Here is a 21,605-nt window from a genome sequence, read left to right on the forward strand (position 1 = left end):
AAAAATGAAAAGCGCGCGAAAAGTTATGATTTCGATTCGTAGGAATCATGTTGGCGTCACACAAACGCAAACATTTCAAACAAAAGAAACCAGACGATTTCAAAGATTTTTTCACCTCAAGTCTTCCCGAGTCCCTTCATGATTCTTATTCAAGAAAAGAATACACCACAGTCACCCCATTTTACTGAAATATAACTACAATGGCAATCGAGGCGATTCAAGATGGAGTCCAAGACAATCGATTTCTAAGCCGATCGAACTCTGAGAACAAAAAAGTCACTAGTGATGAGAACATTTTTTCCACACCGGTCAAGTGGTATGAAAATTGAAGCAAAATTAGACAAATGTGGTTTTTTCATTGTGTAGTATTATGTTTTACTTTTTGACACCTCATAAAGTAGTAACATTGTTTTTTAACTCAGTTTTAAAATGAGATGGTTCTGTTCTTCTTAAACAACATTGTCCACTTTACCAAACAGAAAACAATTCTGTCACTAAAATTCCTAATTAAGACAAGGAATCGGTGTGAATTGGAATGTTGAAAAAGAGTCAACAGTCTTGTGATTAAGTGACATGTATAGAGAAATCAACGGAACCAGGATCATAACGTTAGAAACGGCATATCCTCACGTAAGGCGGAGTAGATTTCGTATTGGCTTGGTTAAGACTGAAGTCTAAAATTGTTTCGTTGAAAATGTAACAGATATTAAAAATAAATTTAGATTTTTATTATCTCGGCGTGTAAGAAAAATAAAGAAAACCAAGATTCTAGCAGAAATCAAAAGAATGTAATCCAGGGATAAAGACCAGACATGGAAAACAGACAACAAAGGACAAGAACATCAAATTGCCAAGATAATACATGCAAAGTAACAACTAAAATTGTATCATACTAGTTTCGAATGACTTTTACACTGTATGTACATATTGCCTCATGCCATTTTGTATAAGGTAAGTACCCCTGTATCATATAAATACAATTACCTAAGCGTTGTCTATCAGAAAAAAATAGCCTCAAACCGGTCGACTAGTTTGAAAGAGTAATCAAGGGAACCAAGGTTATAGCGGTAATCAAAAGAATGTAATCATGGGACAAAGACCAGACAAGGAAAAACAGACATACACAACAAAGAACATAAAGTAACTAAAATCATACATACAAAGTAAGACAATCAAATGAGCAACTCGGACTCCACTAAAAACTGGGAGCATGGACCAAGTGCACCGGTAGGGTAAGCGTTCATCGAATAATAAATTTCAAACAGAGAAAAAACTACTGGTTCTATCAATATTGTGGAAAATATTATGTGGTACTATTACTAATATTAAAACTGATGATTTAGAATTATTGAGTTTAAACAATGAATACATATCTACATGGCAACACAATATTCTGCTTTTAAGTTTACGTTAATGACCAATTAAAATTAAACATTGATGATTTTATTTCTGACCAATACATGACGAAATGAAAATGCTTTCGTTCGATCAATTTTAACAGTTGTGCAGATAAATAAGCCGAAGAGCACAATGGTTGTCAATAACATAATTCATTGATGAAGATAATAAAATATGGCTTGTTTAATGATTATTTAATCTGACCAACTTTCCGATTAAGCGGGAGTAAATATTTTGGTTGGGTTTCTAGAAACGACCCAATTTAGAGAAATCAATTTTAATTATGTTTCTACAATATGTATATGTTTTGGTTGCTGAAATGTCACTCCTTTCATTTTAAAGGATAAACAGTCATTCTTTCTCATATGAAACATAAATAAAACGAACAAAGTTTGCGTTGGTAATAATTAAACATAGGAATGTCATATTGACAGGGCATCTAAAGCTTCTTCGGGTATACCTCGAACATTAGACCCATAGTGCATTTCTATAGTTGTGTGGGCTTGCTCTGGATTGTAAAGTGCAAAAACTGGCCATAAAGGCTCCGTATTTTCAGAACAAACCAAGTTTACAAAATTAGCAATGACCTGCCTCGATTGCAAGTCAATGATAATCCAATGTCTCCTAGATGTATCTAACAAGCAACCAAAATCAAGTCTTGAATATGACCGAATGGGTGATGGTATTCGATCAGCGAACGGCATGTGATTCAGCATTTGACCATTGTGCCAACCATGTAGGCACACACGTCCGCAGAGGTGACACCCACCGCCACTGACCACCCATGCAAATTGACTTCTATCATTCCGGAATCCTGCATCAATAGCATCATAACGAGCAAGACCGAATTCGAACAATACATTCCTCCGTATTAGTTTCAGAATCTTATATTTTACGGTTATTTCCCAATAAAAAAGTCCAGGTCTTCGGAAGGATCTTGTCCCTAACGTTCCTGGATATAAACGGAGTCGTCTTGTACTATGGTCTCCTGGAGAAGACCCATAAATTGATTTGATAGCTTTTAGACCTATTTCAAGACTATCACGTGACACGTCAATTGAAGGATGAGATACAGCAGCATCGAATGCAATGTTTATGCCTGCAAAAAAAAACAATAATAAACTTGAAACTAAACAGGTCAAAGATATTAGGAGTAAAAACTATGTATGTCAAACCTTCAGTAGTGCCTGACATACTTTTTCCAAATTTTAATTTATATCTGGATTTATGTTAAACGGGACAAGGAATCGGTAGCCTTTTTTTCTAAATCCTCAATTAATCTTTCATAAAATGGCTCTTTTATAAGATTTCCTATTTTCTAAATTGTACAACGCTAATGCATGGATGTAAATATCAAAAATAGAAAAAGAATATCATATTTGATTTCCATTCTAAACCATTGCATGAAGACCACATATACATATTTATATGTAATACCCACCTTTTGAATCCAGCGTTATTACCACTTTTATTGTAATGGAAAAACTAAGGCATAGTACGGGACATTATGTAGTTTCAAAAGAGTAGATAATCAGTGAAATGATTTTATCGACATTCGAAATTGCATGTATACATCAAACATATATCAGCTATCCCGGTAATGTCATGATATGTAGCATACTTAATCTATGCCGTGCATTTATTTAATCATTCCGAAGTTATGGTCATATGATGACAGACCAACGACAACACGAATGTTTAACGTAGATTGCAATTTCTCTCTTTTCACTGGTTTTATTCGTTTCCATGAAAAGGAGTTTTTACTCTTAATTTTTTAAACACGATAGAACACTCTTAACAACTAATGCACAATAGCTGTAATAGGATGTTTATTCTAACAGTCTTAAAGGACACACTACAATTTATGAATAGAAGTTATCGGTTTTGGATATGTCTAAACCGACACTGTCAGATAATAACTATATCATGACGAATAAAATGTTATTTATTTACAAGTTATTTGTCTTGGATAGATTGACACATTCAGGAAAAACACATTGATAAAGATTACCACAAAAATAAAATCGTTTCGAGGCAGATTTAAGATTAAAAGTGGGTAATGCGACAACTGACCTTGACCTTTGACCAATGATATTTGACATTAATAAATATTCAAAATCAATACGTATGTGCAATGTGTATTCAAAATGTTTTAAGTGATATTCTGTAATAGTGCTAAGAAATGTGTTACGGAAAGAAAGATCAAAAGAACGCATGGTGGTGAAAATAACAGTTTTTCAAACATGAGATAAAAAATGTTTCATCGAATATGGTGACTTTGTAGCATTGAAAACAATATGTTAAAATACGAAAAGTATATACTTAATACGTACAATTAACATCATCGTAAAGAAGCCTTCTTTCTGTTATTGTGTGATGTTCTTTGCTCCTATAATCTGATTAACATAAACAAAAATTTATACGGTGTAATCATTTATTGTATATGATTTAAAGAGCAGTTTCTTGGTCATAAAATTGAAAAAATCTGAGGATATTCCGAACTTTTTGATGATGTAATATCATGTTATTTTGATTTTTGGTTCTTGTTTCGTGTAAGAGGACTTCAGTTTATTAAACAATTAGTTTATTTTCCCATTCAATTAAATTGATGATATGTTAATATTTACAGATTATTAAACATTTCCTCAAATTTTTACTTCGTTATAATGATAGTGAAGTAAATGCCTGGTCATAGGAATTATCAACAACAGAATTTATCAACACTTCCTATCACAACAGTGTACGAGATTCACACAAAACTATATATGAAACAGAAAACAAAACAGAAACAGAAACAGATATGCATCATTTTCAGCAACAAAAACAATCCAAAGTATCAAAACTAAAGGAAAATTTAAAAACAACAAAGTCCTTAGAAATGGTCAAAACATGAAAACGGAAACAAAGATGGTTCACATAAACAATGTAGCACACAGAATAAAATACCATTTTACAAAAAGGTTGATAATAAAAAAGGACAGCACAATCATTCTGTTCATCTTAAATAGCGGTCTTTGTTAGAATCATGCAATTTATGTAATATTTGATACACCACTAAAAAGTCTACATATTTTTATTTTTGTTATTAAGTTGCTTTATAGGTCTATATGAAATGTATAATTATTCATTTCAATATGTTTGCTCTTAGGAAATAATTGTATTTTAGTGTCATTTACAGAGTTGTCTCCCTTAATTTTGATTTCTACAGTACATTCTGTATAATTGTCACCTAAAAACAAGGGTTATCTAAAAAGTAATATGTTAATTTCGTTTTTCTATAACATTTAAAACAAATATCAAATTTTGCAAGATTGTTATCTGGAGTGATACTAAGTGATATTTTATAAAACAAAATATTACGGAAACGAGAGTATTATATTTGATTTACACTTCAAAAGTAAACCCCTTTCATTGATATGTCAATAATCAAAACATTAGAATGAAACTGTGCCCTATGATCCTACAAAAAGTTGTCATTACGACCAAAACTATATGCTTCATCACTCTATCTAAAAAGGAAAGGTCCATAAAAGTCTCCAGGTCACGTACATCAGTCGTTTAAGAAATGTTATACGCCTTCAAAAGAACTGATTTGTATCGCCATCCAGAAACATGTTTCACAATCATGAAAATGCTCATATTTAAACATTTACATACCGGTTGAAACAACTTGAGATCTTGCAGGCGGGATGGGTACATCTTGCTGCACTGATTCATCTGTATAAATGGCAACCATTAAAAGACAAAAACATATTTACAAAACATGCTTATTAGGTGTAAATGATTGTTTCACATGAATTCTCTATAGGCTTTACGAAATTTGTCAATAAATGGAATCCAAAATAATCTATTAAAGATATAACATTCTGTTACAAAAATAAAAGTTAAAGCTCCTCTGTGACATCAAGAGAAAATGAAACATATATTACTAATTAGCTCAAACAATTCAATCAGTGTCACATGATATCTTCTTAATATAGCTACAATGTTTTTCAAATACAAATTCTAAGTTCAAAATGGTTAATTGATTTTTTTTCTCCTGAAGGCATAGAATGTGGAAGACTTTATGAAAACGGTGTGATAATTAATTCAAGTACGGTGTAAATGTACTTTACTCAATCCTAAAGCATGAGTAGAATATATTTGTGTAAATATGGGTAATTCGATTAGCATACAGAAACTTTCTATTTGATTAACATGATGTATTATTTTCAGATTGTTTGAATGAATGTTTTATTCTTTCATTCTACAGTGGACTAACTTTAGTATTTTTTTAATTGTTTCAGATGAAAAGTTAAAAAGGATACGTTAGCATGAAGTAATATCAGATTTCTCAATATAATGACGTCGCGTTAAATATTCCACGCCACTTTTTAACTTCTTTTGAAAACAAAAACAAAACACGTATTATGTCTACCTCCCTTACCTACGTTTAAGTCTTGATCAAGCATTTCTATCGTTTTATCGTGCATGCGCTAAATCCATGTACGACATTATTGAAATATGTTGAAGTGATAAAATAAGATTCATTTAACCTTTTATTCCATTCACCATTTTCATTACACCAAATTGTCGATAGTTTCACACCATTGAGCGTTTTACTAAAAACTGTACTCCTTCGAAGAAAATTGTTATCGCCTATACACCTTTCATTATTCCAATAAACATTAAAGCAAATCATATAATTCTCTATCAGTCCACATAAACACACCCTAACAATTGTACTAATTTGCTTTCGAAAGTGAAAACTTATTCTTTGAGGTAAACTTAACTCCTCTAGATCAATAGGGTTTCACTTACCTAAAACGCTCAGTCGAGATGGTGGCTTTGTAAAAGCATACCCTATGAAAAATTGTACGTACTGTATTTCAACTATACAACATATAGATATTGTCAAAATTAATTTTTCTGTACTCATAAAAATGTCCAATAGTTTATTTCCCTGTAAATGGTAATTCAAAACACATATCATCGAACTTTAACACTTATTTTTTTCTATATTAGAAACGCGATTACTTTCAGTTTTGTTAACGGTCCCACAAAGTGACAATTATAATCTAATATTTTCAAAGGCTTTGGTATTTTAGACCGGTATACCATAGCTGAAATAAGAGAACAGAAGCTTGGTATTTATGGTTTACCAGAATGAAAGACTGAAACAACTTCAGAGAACAGGGAATAAAAGTATATGTTCCTTGTTAAGTGTGTGTCTGTTTTCCCGGGCTACTCCTTATCTTGTCTTTTGATTTCCTCTTGAATATCGGTTCCCTTTATTTGTCTTTGTATTTTGACTCCTATTTCAACATTACTTCATGACTCCATTATATCAACAAAAGATGACAATTTAGTGATACCGTTAATCATTTTTCAATGCATGAACTTCTAAATTTTGAAATTTCTATTTAAATATAATTTACCTCTTGATGTTCTGGACACGTCTCTATATAATATATCATCTATAGATTAAAGAAAATTACGTAGGATTTGCCTTTTAATTATTTTAATGTATTTTGTCCAACAAATTCGAAAATTATAACATTGATATGGCCCAAAATGTTCTTATTTGGACTCAATAAAAATCTATTGTATATTGAGAAGACGTTTATTGGATTTTGAGTAATAAATGTAAAATGTCCGGTTTTATTTAACAATATTGCGCATGCGGGAGTAAATTCAATAGAATGTCATATCGTTTAATATTGTTACTGGATATTATAGACATGGCTTGGAGGAAGAAAATTTACCGCAGTACATGTAAAATATTTCAAAGTTGTCGGACCTGATTTGCTTTTAAAAGATGTTTTGCAGATACAACAATATATTTATGAGGATAAAATAACAACTACTTTGCAAATATATTGGTGAATGCCTTTTCGTAAAAATAACAATTTTAGTGACAATTTTATGATATTTCAAATTCTTGATACTACGGGTGTTTGCTAGCAAAATTAAAAAAAAAAAAAGCTATTTTTAGTGAGTGTGTTATACATTAACTTTTACTCATGTCGAATTCAACATTGACTCCAACATTGGTTTTTGAACTAAATACCCAAAGAGAAACCATTACCTTACCTGACTTGGCTGATCTAGATGACATTAAACTTAACATCCTTGGGGAATTCATTGTACTCAGTTGTCCTGTAGGAAAATACAACAAAAATAAATCTAAGATGTAAATGATTGTTTAGCTATTGGTTCGGGGTTTTTATTTATTTCTGTATCAGTGTTATACTTTTGTTTGTTATGTGTTTAATTTCAATTACTGTCATAATTTTCATTACACTGTTTTTATTTTTTTTAAATAGCTATCATTTTAAAAATCATGATTATTGTCCATTTCCCTAACGTTCTGTATATCGCTCACCGACCTGTTGTCATTCTAGACAGGCTTCTTGATGGCAAATTTCCTGAAACATTAAATGATGAAATGTAAACAGAAAAAAATCTACATGAAAAATGAACCTTAAAATCATTGCCGTTACATGGTAACTACCTTATTATGTGAACACATGAATAATAATAAAGTAAAAAGTATTTCACTGGTAAATGGAACTAAATACAAATAAAATGCAAACAATACGTGATATAATAAAGAAAGAAGGTATATATAAACACTCGAACATTGACTATATTGTCTTGTTTTAATACCAATTGTAGAGACGCCATATCGTCTGGAAAGTTCTTAATATTAAACAAATCTTTATAAAAGTCTACAGGTTTACTTTTACATTTAAACGTAAGAGTACCATGAAACACTAAACCATTAATTTTGATTTACTTGAGTAAAGTCGTTATTTCATAATACTAGTTTGAAGAAAAATAATCTGTATTATTGAAAAATTTAATACTGTAGTACGCTAATAATCATACCATTACAATTGAGTTGATAAAATGAAATTGAAAAGATACAATTAAAGCAATTATTTAAATAAAATCTCGGGGGGAAAAGATGGCTATTAACAAACTTTCAGAATGCTAAACAGAAATTAATAGGTACAACACAATGAATGATTACTCTTCACAAAAGCTTTTACTTAGTCACATTTTTGTGCAAGACCTGTTCACAAGTTAACATTATTCTAGCAAAAAAAATCAATAAATTTTATTCCTTTCTTCTGCAATGGATTGCCCAAAACTGTAATAATTATTTAAATACAAACATAACGTCATGATCATTTCCAGACGCATTTCGGGTTGTTTGGATGACAAAAATATATGAATATAGATCATGTATCTTATTTACTGATATATTTACCTGACAAAAGTGGCGGTGAAGTCTTAAATGAATGTTTTCCTGCATTAAAAAGAAGGGAGAAAATGAGAAAAAATGAAATAAAATAGATGCTTTGACACAGTGTGTCGGGAATCCTGATCTTGCACCTAGGCTCTTGTCGGGTTTTGCTCACTTGCATTGCAATGGGTGCCGCTTGCGAAGCAGGACATGCTTACCTTTCCGGAGCACTAAATATCACTTACGATTTTATTTTATTTTATTTTATTTTTTTATTTTTTTTTTTTTTTTGGGGGGGGGGGGGTTAGCTCATTATGCTTTTGTTTTAGTTTTTGTGCGATGTCTTGTATCCCAGTCTTTAGTTTTTATAAATGTTATTGCATTTAATTCTGTTTGCTTCATTGTGTGTGGAGATCGACTCTGTTTTCATGTCAAGGCCATTATTAGTCCTTCAGTATCTTTTCAGATATTTATACACGAATTATTAGAAAGAGATCAAATTCTTACAGTAAACTTAAGAAAACAACAGCATTAAGACTACACATGATAAATATCTTCAATAAAATTTGAATTGCATGTTTGAACATGACACATAAGTCATCTTGATCATGTTTGTGTCTACAAACTATTTATGTATATGTACATTTTTGGATTTTCATAAAATATTACAGCTAAGGTAATCACTTAAACATACTTACGTTTATTGTAAGAGTACTGTCCGAGGGCATTAAACTTATACCCCGCTGTGTTTATACATTCCCCGTTTACCAGTATATGCGCAACGTATTTACCAGGCTTTTGAGCTTCGAATAAGACTTTGTACGTTCCATCTTTGTCAGTGTAATCTTCGGCATGTGGTCTTATGATATCATTATCAGGGTCTAATATCTCAACAGATATGTCTGCAGTGGCTGTAAATATGCTTAATTACTTTTGTTACTTTGTATGTATTAATTTGGTTATGTTATGTTCTTTGTTGTGATTTTCTGTTTTCCATGTCTGATCTTTGTCCCTAGATTACATTCTTTTGATTTTCGCTAGAATCTTGATTCCCTTGATTATTCATTCAATGAATGAATATTTTGAATGAAATAATAGTTCTTCTCATGTCTTAGAAATACCATTACCTAGTTAATAGATAAATGATGTTTTTCTCTATGTATTTAATCATGCTTAAACTATGAGTAAGGTCTTGTAGAGTAAACATAACGAAATTATGTGCAAAATCCTTCATTTGTTATCACTTAACAATTTAAGTAGTAGTCTTTGTAAGAATCATGCAAATTCTGTAATATATGTGATACACCCCAAAAAGGCCATGTATGTTTATTTTGTAGCTAATTAGTTGCTTTATAGGTCTATATAATCAAATGTATAATTATTAATTCCAATCTGTCTGCTCTTAGGAGTTAATTCTCATTGTACATTCAAAAGTTTCTATTGTATTGTAGTGTCGTTTACAGACTCATCGCTCTTAATGTTGAATTCTACAGTACATTCTATACATTCTATAAAGCACGGATTATATGAAAAGACACATATTAATTTCTGTTAGCTATTGCATTTTAAACAAAACATAAAATGTGAAAATATGTAGGCTTTCCAACCATGAATCACATTTTGCATGATTTTTACCTAGAGTACTACTTAAAACGCTTTTGCCATTGCATTGAAAAATCGGTGTATCATTCAGCAGTTTTGCGCATATATATTAATATATACTAGCAGTTGGACTTGCCATAATAAACTGGATTACGATCTTTACTGAACAATCGTATAATTAGTTGGTCTTACCATCATATACAGGAATGAGATCTTTACTGAACAATCGTATAGTTAAAACTACTTTCTCCTCATCCACTGCTGTATCACTAGGAACTACGACTGTATTTGATATGCAAATTTTTGACGACCCAGAAACTCTGTGAGCTGTTGGTACGTATACTTTTGGAGGTTGAAACGTTTGTGAAGATTCCTGTGATTGTTTATCCATACTTGGTGGTACAGATAGTCTTTCGCTTGATATGCTCAGTTGTCGAACATATGACTAAAATATTAAGTTATCAAAATAATGAAACAGTGTAACAATTACTGCTTGTTCAAAGTAAGTGGTGATGAAGATCAGAATGTACAACTGTTATTGTTAATATGTGATTATCATTTCCTTGTTAGTTTACTAATTTTAATATCATGCAAAACAAATTATAAGATTACAGTTTTAACAATATATGATGACGTGCAATTGTTGGTATTTCTGATACATTTTCATTTAAATGTTAACTGATGCTTTTGTAACATTTGATTTTTTTTCATATCCTTACCTTATACATACAGTCAGACTTTTATCCTTACCTTATACATACAGTCAGACTTTTATCCTTACCTTATACATACAGTCAGACTTTTATCCTTACCTTATACATACAGTCAGACTTTTACATTGATCTCATTAAATAGACTTTCAATGTAAATATGTGTGCTCAAAGTCAAAATCTTTGAGTAAGGTGACGTCCGTACTCTGAAAATCGATGAAGAATCATTAAAAATTGTCATAGGGATAAACTAGATTTATCCAACGTTTCTTTAAGTTAGATCGTCTCATTGTACAGAGTATCTTTTTTGTCATCTAGTCATATAGAAAATTCAATTTAACTGCATGAGCAAATTCTGTTTCGAAAGATTAAACATGTTGTTTGTAAATGATTTGAAAAGTTTTTGCCTTGCAACTATAACAAACACTTGTCCGTCGAAAGTCTCGTGGTAGACCGTGACTGTTCGACTCAAGCTAGCCTTGAGTCAAACAAATGTTCGGTGGCGTGTCGATCCCTTGTTTTCTTTTTTTAAATGTGTAAAAATGTAATGCAAGTGTTTTTTTTATATATTCATAAATGTTTTATATAAAAATAAATGATTGTGTCTGGTCTTTGTCCCTGGATTACATTCTTTTGATTACCGCTATAACCTAGGTTCCCTTGATTATTCTTCCTTATACATTTTGTATAAAATTTTAATAGAAATCATTAACATCAAGACTCAATTACTAATTATACATTCGATTACCTATATTTTCTTCAAATTAAAGTAATAAAGTTTGTTATCCAACATCATCTATTGTGAAAATAAGGATTTTTTTGTTTTTGAATTAACATTAGGTTTGATCTACCTTAGTTATAACATCTGATAAATTAAGCGTATACGAATATTGTGTAAACTAAACGTCGTTGAAAGCGGACACGCATAAAAATGCATTACTCATCATCGTCGAAAACAAAATCGGGTACATCTTTGGCATTGGCGGTGTACCTATATCTGAGTCAGTATTTTTTTTCACGTTTTCAAAAATGTTTTCCTACCTAGCAATCGTTGTATTAATCTCCATTTGTAAGGTTTCTTAAAAGAACAACAAGAAACTTTAAACCTTATAGTTATAGACAATAACATTTGTCACTTACACTCTTAACGTCTTTTGGATTAAGAACCCATGGTTATACAGTTAACGATTCTTTTCATTTATTGTATAGCAAAGTAATGGTAACATGGAATATTACCCACAAAATCAAGAAACGCTTGAATTACGTCAGGTTATTATAATGTTAAAAGCCCATGTATTAGGAACATTGAGATGTCAGGAAAAGGTTGAAACCAAGTGTTGGCAAACATTTATTTAGCAATAGTCTCGTTGTAAGTATATTTCTTATTATACATATTTATTTTTTTAGTAACCGTTTTCATAACATGGTGTTAATTTTTTAATTGTATTTTGCAAAAAAAAAATACCTCAAGCAAACGGTTATCGTGTTCGTTATCAGATATCATATTATTCGGGTATCGATATAGCTATTACAAGATCTAGTGTTTGAATTTATTCAGGTAGTATTGAAATTCTTGAGATGAATACAACGATTTAAAGATGTTTTGAAAAACCTCAAATAATGACTTAAGATTAAAGTACGTCTTTACTTCATAATTTTATATGCAACTTTAGGAAATGTATCTAGTATAAAGTGTCTTACATGTATGTGTAAGTAAATTTCATCAACTGTAGTGAGAAATCTTTAAAATTTCGCTTTTCAGAGTTTTCAAGAGTATAATTCCAAGATGTCAACAGCGACGTACCACCCGGTGATGACACAACCTCTCCGTGTACCAAGCAAGTCCTCGATTCGTCCACAGATTGAGCACGTACGGCAAAAATTTTTAGAATGTTACGTTTGCAACGAAGAATTTGATGACGTTGAACATATTCCAAGAGTTCTTCCATGTCTTCATTGCGTATGTGAAGGATGTCTCGAGACAATGAAAACACGTGACTCTGTCGTCTGCCCAGAGTGTAACGAATCACACACCATTCCTAATGGTAACATAAAAACCTTCCACAAGGACGGATGTCGGGGATATCTAACAAAATATCTAAAGGTGCAGACAGATGAAGCAGCTATTGCATGTGATGAATGCACCAATAAAAGACGCGGAACGCATCGCTGTAAAGAATGCTCCCAATTTCTTTGTAACGATTGTACAGATGCACACTTGAAGACAAAAGTTACAAAGAAGCACGAGATTACCAATGTAAACGACCTCAAAGAATGCACGATTGAAGAATTTCAGTCCGTCCAACAATGTACAGTAAAAGGTCATGAAGGCCAGGGCTTTACGTATTACTGTGTTTCTAATTCCTGTGATAAGCCTGTGTGTGCCCTTTGTGCAGTTGAGTTTCACCCTGATTCCAAAAATCACAAATTACGAACACTGACAGACGTTTATGCAGAAACCAAAAGAACTATTGATAGTCTGGTATCGGAAGTGAAGCACAAACAGTTAACGGCAGACAGCGCGATAAATAACGTTGATGATATTATAACAAATCTAGACAGTGTTAAAGAAAGATTGACTGAAGATATCGATATGGCTTTCGAAAAATGTCAGAAAATGCTCGATGAGAGGAAAGAAGAAGTGATGAATGAGCTGTTAACCGCTGTCAGTATGAAGAAAAAACGACTTCAAGATCAACTGAGTACTTTAAACTTCCATAAAGGAAACCTTGATGATTCCAATGAATTTGCAATTTGTTCTTATACATATGCATCACCTACAGAATTCATGAATGTTAAACATCAAATTATTGATCGATTGCAAGACCTGAATTCCCGCCAACTTGATACGATTCCACATGATAATGCTGATGTACAGGTGACGCTATCATTGCTCATGCTAAAACAAAATAGAAAATAGCATTGCAACATTATGCAATTATAGCAATTGAGCTGGAACGATCTTTATTAGAAAAGGATTACACGTACTTTGATCATTGCGTTGATTACGATACAAAAGATGCAATTTACTTTTGCATTTTAGCTTAAATTGTACGTCTAAAGGCCCAAACAAACAGAAATGACACAAAAAATCATGTTTATATAAAACGTACAAATAAAATTACCAAGTGAATTTACACTTGTAGTTAGATCATTGACATAGAGTAAGTAATAAACGAATTTTGCAACCATTTAATACACTAACAAGTATTTCTCTCTCTTTCATTGCAGTTCAATAAGAAAAACATGAATGAAGACTTCAAGCTCTTTACGGAAAGAGTCGGAAAAATATCGACGTCCTCTCCACATTCGTTGAACGCCAGTGTGACTGTGAATGACATACCGGTGGATGTTGAAGACGTTCCCATTACTATCCATGTAAACGGTGTCGAGAACGCTGCTTCAGCAGAAGGTTTTAAGTGATATTATATTTGTTAAGAGTAGTATATTCGTATACCTAACTAAATAACATTAAACTTTCATTCAACCATTTCCAACAATCATTTAGTTACGTTAAAAAATAATACGATCAAGATCATGCTTTTAACGGCTTGGATATCAAGTAATATTTACCTGCCACCTGTTACTTTTCGTAAATTTACTTACAGAATTGCGATGATTTTCAATTATGCTGTACATTTACACGACTTAATTTTGCAGGTAGCGTTGATATGAAAGTAGAAATCAGAGATCCAGATGGAAGAATACACCGACCAACAGTGGAAGACTTTACCAAGAAACAAGGTTGCTACAAAGTCTACTTCTTAACTTCAAAGCTTGGAAGACACAAGGCTACTATATTGGTAAATGGTGAAAGTATCAATGCAGAGGGGTATAAATTTCACGTTTTACCACATGGAACCGGTAGACAGTCGGCTACTCACAGTAAGTTTTATTAGAAGCTCTTTGTCAAACATCTTGTTCCTATTGTTATGATACATTCATATAACACATTTTCAATTCACTTAGTCATTTGACTATGGTTTAGGTTTGCCGTAGCTTTTTGTTTGACAAATTTTGAGAATGAATAATTAGCATACATATCGTCAAACAATAGAAATCCGCAAACAAACCACAGCCTAGAACAATAAGACAAAGTGGTCATACACAACACAAACGTATTTTTAGAAAGTACATACAGAAACGACTGTCTATGAAAAATGTGAGCCGTTTATTTTATTTTTATTTTTTTTATAACACTTCGGAACATCTTAGTGTCGTGTGAAGAATTGTCAGCATAGGTAAACATTAACATGTAGCCAATCACCATCTAGAAAAAAAATTGGTAAATGGCCGCTATTAAAGAAAAACGAACTAGTTTTATTTCCAAACTTTTGTACATACATCATTGCTATTTTCAAATATACGAAAATTTTCTCTACGTTGACGGGGAAAATTACTACATTAATTTTATTAATTGCTATGAAATTATTCCTGTATAAATAAGAAACCAAGTGAGTGTATGCATGATGTTTCATATCACTTATTCTACCAGGAATTCCAGGATTAATACCTATATTGCTTTTAAGGGCCAACACGAGTTCATTCGCCACCTAATGTGACACACGGGATTGCAATATCTCCGACTAATTCAGGTAGAATAAATAATATATTTACATAATTACAATCAAGGTAAAAACAATTGAGGTTTTACATGCCACTGTATCAATCATATAATGGAAAATGTTCTTCTAATCCTACCATTGAAATTCAATTTTAAAACTGATGTTTTGATAAAAACACCAGACAAATTCTATATATATTGCGATGCATTACTGATTGGAATATATGAATACCATATGCACACTGTGCTTAGATATTAGCCTGAATTAAAATATAAGCAATTTGCGTTGACCAATAATAACATTTCAATCCTTTGGTTTAAACATCATTTTCTTATAAATGATTCACGGCTAGGTTTTACCAAAGAAATACAAACAAAATATTAGATATACGTGCATTGTAGATGTAACAATCGTTGGACGAATAACTCCGAGAGATATTATGCATGGTGATGTCAACTGTAAGTAAACTCCATTGTGTTGAAATGTTCCTCTTCCTGTATGAGAGTTTGGTACTTATTATTATGTCATTCCATAAGTGCACAACGTTATCAAGGCTAATTTGTAAAGACGATTTTAAACTTTTATAGTTGTTGTCATATTTATTTGCAACTATGTTATTTTTAAAGAAAATAGTTCTTTCAAAATCGATTGTGTGAACAGTTTTAAAAATGATATACAAAAATGAAGCGTGGATAAAAGTAATATTGATTATTATGTGGGCAAGAGCTATATAACATTTGAATATTTTGTATTGGGACAGCATCATACATAATAATTTTGAATTACAAATCTAGATTCAAAATTGCATTTCTAAAAAAAGTAAACATATCTGCAGATATTTTGAATTTCAATAGGTGTTGACATGTCATTTGATGCGTCTATTGCGCATGCCAGTGTCGACATATCTCCGGATGGCAAGCTTATGAAGATGAGACCCCTGCGTCAACGCAACGATTTAAGATTCCGGGAATCAGAGGCCAGAGGTCGAAGGTTAAAGAACTACAAAGGAACGATTGCTACGAAGTCGTTTAACAAGGCCGGTCTGATATACTGGGAATGTGTGGTTCAGTACAAAGTTCTGCGTCTTATACGTCAGACCATGCTATTTGAAATGGGCTTGGCCAGACATGAGTATGTTGACAAACACTACACTGTTGATGGATATCCCTACGCATGGGCAATAAGTGCCAGGGGATGTCATATTTGCGGCAAAGTCTGTCTACAAACATGGCACAATGGTCAGCTAATGACCCATAACCCACTGTCCAATCGCACTGTGACGCCACCAAATATTGTCGTAAGACTTCATTACGGATTCCTCCTAGATGCAACTAAACGCCATTGGATAATTGTAGATCTGAAAACAAAGAAGGTCATTTTTCACTTTAAGAATTTGGTTATGTCAGAAATGTCCGACCCTCTGTTCCCTGTATTTGCCATTTACAATCCAGAACAGGTACAGGTTTCTATGGAACTACTCTCTGGTATGAACATAGCCAGTGTGCCCGAGGAAGCATTGGACGCTTTGGTTCTAACATAAGCATTGTCAAAATACGAAGTCAATAAGAAGTGAAAGCTATAAAAAAAGTCCAACTTTGCATACATGTATGTATGAAATATAAATATGATAACTTTGATGGTGTTCTATAAATTTTTTACCACCATCTGATTACAACGTTGTCTGAAGAAAGCAAAGAAAAAACTTCTATCGACTGAACCAGTTGAATCGTTACTTGCCTTATGAATATGTATATTAGTATATTCATTAATATTACATGAGATTCTCATTACATTTTAGATTCGGGTTGCATCTTCAGCCCATGAACAGATGTTATATAGAAACTCTCTATATAACATCTGTTCGTCGGTATTCATGTGAAAACTTATTTCATTGGTTATTTAGTGTTGTAATCATTTTGACTTAGTGTTTGGTTTGTGTGTAACAACATCATAAACACATTTGTCATGTAACGTGTGTATTTTCAGTATTGTAACAACTACATCTTCATACCCGGTTTCATCAAATAGACTTAAAATTGTGTTGTTAAAGACGGATAATAGTTTAAACTTCCACGAAAACTGAAAAAAAATATCATTGGACTGTATCACAATGCAAAACATGAAGAAGTATATTTTCAGATTTCATTTCAAGATAAAGAGCTGCTTTCAGTGACAGTTATATTTTGTAATAAAAAAAACTACGATAGCATTTTATATCTTAAGTATTTTTTTAACTTTTGTGGCGCCTGGGCCAGGATTATATGGGCAATCAAAACAAGAAATATACTGAGATGACGGCTAGACCAAGAAAACTGACGAACAGATGAAATAATAACCAAAATAACAAGCATATAGAAAAAAATGAGCAACAGTGATTACGCTCAAAACTTAAAGAATGGACCAGACGCACCAGTATGATACACGTATACAAAAAGCGGTAAACTATACAAAAATAAAAACACTTATATACAAATTCGTCGTCATGTAATACGGGGCGCCGAATGGGACTTGATCTTTTTGTAATCAAAATCAGTTTTGGATCACAAAAGTCAATTCTGTGTCACAAAATTCAATTTTGTGAAATAAAATCCAATTTAGTGAGACAAAATTCAAATCTGTGTCACAAAATTCAAATCTGTGTCACAAAAGTCAATTCAATAGACACGTTCTATTTCGGATTTTCATCTCGCCCGACCTGTTCCACTCAACCGAATTTCTTGTCATACATCAACAGAATCGGAATGAAATAAGGAATTTATCTGTGTCTGGCAAAAAAATCGTGTTGGATAATGGAACAATCTAATCTTTCGCAGACTTCGACAGATTAACAAATTTCACCGCACAACACATTTCTGATATGATATTCTTGGCTAGTCTGACATTTCATTTTTTTTCAGCAAAATTTGGGACAAATACATTAATACAAATTATTTTGTCAAATTTTAACAAATTTGGTTGCGATTAACAGGTCGGGAAGGCATTTTATAGTTGAGTTGAAAAATGTCAGGAAATGATCACGTGATTCACCAGGAGAAATACCAATAAATCGAAAGAAGAAAAATCGCGTATTTTAAAATCTGATTTTATCAAACAAATATCTCATTGAAAACGTATAATAGCAATTTTATTTATTTCAAAATAGTTTTACTGTAGGATGCAACTTAAAAGATTTTTTTTTAATATCACTTAATACGGCCTTGACCGTCCTGCGTTGCTCGAAGTAATCGGAAACCTGCGTTTACTCTATCTAATGAGCAACATTCTTACAAAATCGTGATGCATATTCAAAGGATTCTGTAAATTAATTTGCATACAAAATTGACTTTTGTGACAAAATTCAATTTTGTCTTATAAAATTGAATTTTGTGACACATGTAAAACAGTGATATAGACGCTCAGTATTTCTCATTGCATTCTCTTGATATATTTAGTATAACCTGGAATCAGATTAATTGAGTCTGGTTGTTCTAGAGTCAAAGAGTAATTAAAGGAACCAAGATCCCAGCGGAAATTAATAGAAAATATTCCAAGGAAAAAGACTAGACTAGATGGAAAACAGACACGAAACAAAAACATGAAATAACACGAAAAAAACCATACAAACAGACGACAGAAAACGAGCAACCCGGACTCCATTAAAAGCTGGGAGGTCTTTTTTTAATGTGTGAATAAGCAAACAAATAAAATTATCCTCCAGTAAGTAAACATTCACATCGCAGAGGCATGACATATGAAAAATATATCAATATTACCATATAATTAAATCGAGATAACGATATATTGTTTTTTTTATATTTCCCCGTTGGGCTTCTGTATACATATGCTAATGTTAATGCACATAACTTATTGACAATGAGCTTTGTTTGGTTCATATAACATCTGTATCAACCTGTTCTGCATGAACGCAAAAAAAAGTAGATATCAGTGGTCATCTGCACATCCACAACAACAACAACAAACGGAAGTATAGTATTCTCCTGCATGATTAATTCAATAAACTTTTTAAGGTAGTATCTCAGAACCAAAGAGGTCGAAATAAAGCATAAGGGATTGTAAAAGTTCATGTGACGTCACGTACAAAGTTGACAACAACTGTAAAGTGTGCTTAGACGCCGCGCACAAAGTTGACGACAGCTGTAAATTGTGCTGTACCAAGTAGCTTGGTGAACTCGTGTTAAAAATATTTTTGAAACAGAACATTTCGTTTTTGATAAAAGAGCAAGTACATTTTGTATTAGTTATTTTATTCCACAACTCATTATGTTATCAATATTAATATCCATTGAATATGAAAATAGCAGACAGAAAGCTTTAAATAGTATCGTGAAACTTGTAACAATAAAAATGTTTTAATACATCGCTTTCTTCAGATTTCTCCCATATATAGATTTTTCAACAGGCGAGTCCAAAGTTATCGGAATGAATTCGACTGAACAAAGAATTAAAATTGCAGAAAAGAAAAGAACAAAAAGTTCTTACCAATAAAAAATAAACCAATTGAAAACGAGAAAATAATTAAGAGTATACGCGCTCTTTAGAAAATTTTATTTCAAGTCCCTATACCAGAATAGAGCACCCTTGACATTTTTTTTGTGAAAATCAGCCTATCCAACAAAGTTAGGCGCTATCCAGGTTTATTGCCCATGTGTATGCCCTTCTAATTTCGAGTATAGGTTCCTACAATGCGAAAATCTAGTAAATAACTTTTTCTGTTGAAATAAATAAAGTTCTTTTGAACTTTGATAAAATGTTGCAAGGAAGATGGAACAAAGGTTATCTGCCATGCAGTAGGACACAACATTGCTGTTCTTCGGCTACTCACTAAAAAATAATTCATTTGCTACTGACAATGTCATGTTGAGATGAAAAAAGTCTGTTTCAATCATGTATGCAATTTCGAAAAAAAAAAAATCTATTGGAAAAGAAAATTGCGCGTTATCTGTGACAGTCCACTGTTCCTTAATTTTCATGAACTTGTTGATGTAACATTATGCACGCCATCAGTCAATATGCACCAACTTAAGATGTGCTTTAATCGCGATAGTGCCGGACTTTGTAGACGAGGAATTGGAGATTAAGTAGCAAGGAAGCGTGTTTTTTTTTATCGTAAAGAAACACACCAAAGCATGCGACATGTTTGAATATTTTAAACAATTACTTGACTATTTCCCGCCCATCAATTTAGGGCCTACTAGTAGTTAAAACGATTAAAAACTTTTGGTCACCAATTTATCAATTATGCATTGTGTTGTAATGTTGCAATCTACGCTTTCTCAGGAAACTGTAAATGCACACACAGAGCATTGTGAAATCCATAGAAATCTAGTCTTCTTATTTCCAAAAAAAAAGTTTCTAAACTTGTGACAATTTTACATAGATTCGCTATTTGAAAGTATGATGGGAAACGACTTAAGCATTATCACAGAGCATTTTATTGTTATTTGACTCATACGTTCCAGAAGTTCCTCGTGATTACTCGAAATTCAAACTTAGTGACGATGGAATAGTTCATATTGACGATTCCTTCCATAGAAATATAATGTACTGCCTCGACGAGTGGAAGGTCGACTAATATTTTGATAATGGTTAACAATTTTTTTTCTTGTCTGTATTTAATTGAAAGGAGAGTTAAAGGCGTTCCATACTCTTGCTTCGAATAAGGAAGTTTTAGAAAAGAAGTACCTTTAAAACAATAGCATTTAAAAATTTCCCCCGCAATAGCTGAATACTTAAAAATACATATTCATATATGGAAAATTAAGGTATACAAAAAATAAATCAACAAATAACCCTTCTCAATAACATGTAATCTTAAGAAAAATCATTCAGGAAAACGGAGGAAAAAATAATAAAAACGAATTCTTCATTTATAAAGACATGTAGTGAAAAGTTATTAAGATATTTGAAACCTGATTGTTTACATACGAATGATCTACAATCGTTAAATGAAAGGTGATATCACTTGTTTTTTTTCAAGTTTATTGTGGTTCACAATCCATGTGTATGCAGTTGGTGGTTTTTTAAACATTTCTAAAGCATTAATACTGCTATATGTAATTTTACCCTAATATGTATGCTCGACAAGGTTTTGCCTATCTA

At 32.0% G+C, this 21,605-nt stretch overlaps 2 protein-coding genes across 4 annotated transcripts; one reads left to right on the forward strand and one right to left on the reverse strand.

The window, feature by feature from the left end:
* Positions 1-1,363: 1,363 nt before the first annotated feature.
* LOC148609643 (uncharacterized) lies at positions 1,364-12,068 on the reverse strand. 3 transcript variants are annotated; one of them, XM_088540619.1, is made up of 12 exons: positions 11,983-12,068; positions 11,044-11,147; positions 10,424-10,676; positions 9,328-9,540; positions 8,654-8,692; positions 7,767-7,805; positions 7,471-7,536; positions 6,816-6,854; positions 6,199-6,240; positions 5,056-5,115; positions 3,732-3,794; positions 1,365-2,497 (listed from the first exon to the last, which is right to left on the reverse strand). In XM_088540619.1, exons 2-12 carry the CDS (start codon positions 11,050-11,052, stop codon positions 1,821-1,823), a joined length of 1,500 nt encoding a protein of 499 aa, XP_088396745.1. In that variant the 5' UTR covers positions 11,053-11,147; positions 11,983-12,068; the 3' UTR covers positions 1,365-1,820. The 3 variants fall into 3 exon arrangements, with proteins under 3 accessions (XP_088396747.1, XP_088396745.1, XP_088396746.1); XM_088540620.1 differs by lacking the exon at positions 11,983-12,068 and adding an exon at positions 11,793-11,948; XM_088540621.1 differs by lacking the exons at positions 11,044-11,147; positions 11,983-12,068 and adding an exon at positions 10,951-10,998 and having other exon boundaries at positions 1,364-2,497.
* Positions 12,069-12,175: 107 nt separating this feature from the next.
* On the forward strand, positions 12,176-17,720 carry LOC148609644 (E3 ubiquitin-protein ligase TRIM45-like). Its single transcript, XM_088540622.1, has 7 exons — positions 12,176-12,310; positions 12,704-13,819; positions 14,173-14,353; positions 14,602-14,826; positions 15,471-15,536; positions 15,908-15,964; positions 16,361-17,720. Exons 2-7 carry the CDS (start codon positions 12,728-12,730, stop codon positions 17,044-17,046), a joined length of 2,307 nt encoding a protein of 768 aa, XP_088396748.1. The 5' UTR covers positions 12,176-12,310; positions 12,704-12,727; the 3' UTR covers positions 17,047-17,720.
* Positions 17,721-21,605: the final 3,885 nt, after the last annotated feature.

This window comes from Perna viridis, chromosome 8 (genome assembly GCF_037379345.1).
Source record: "Perna viridis isolate PV_CMFRI_1.1 ecotype Kerala chromosome 8, ASM3737934v1, whole genome shotgun sequence".
NCBI classification, from domain to species: Eukaryota; Metazoa; Mollusca; class Bivalvia; order Mytilida; family Mytilidae; genus Perna; species Perna viridis.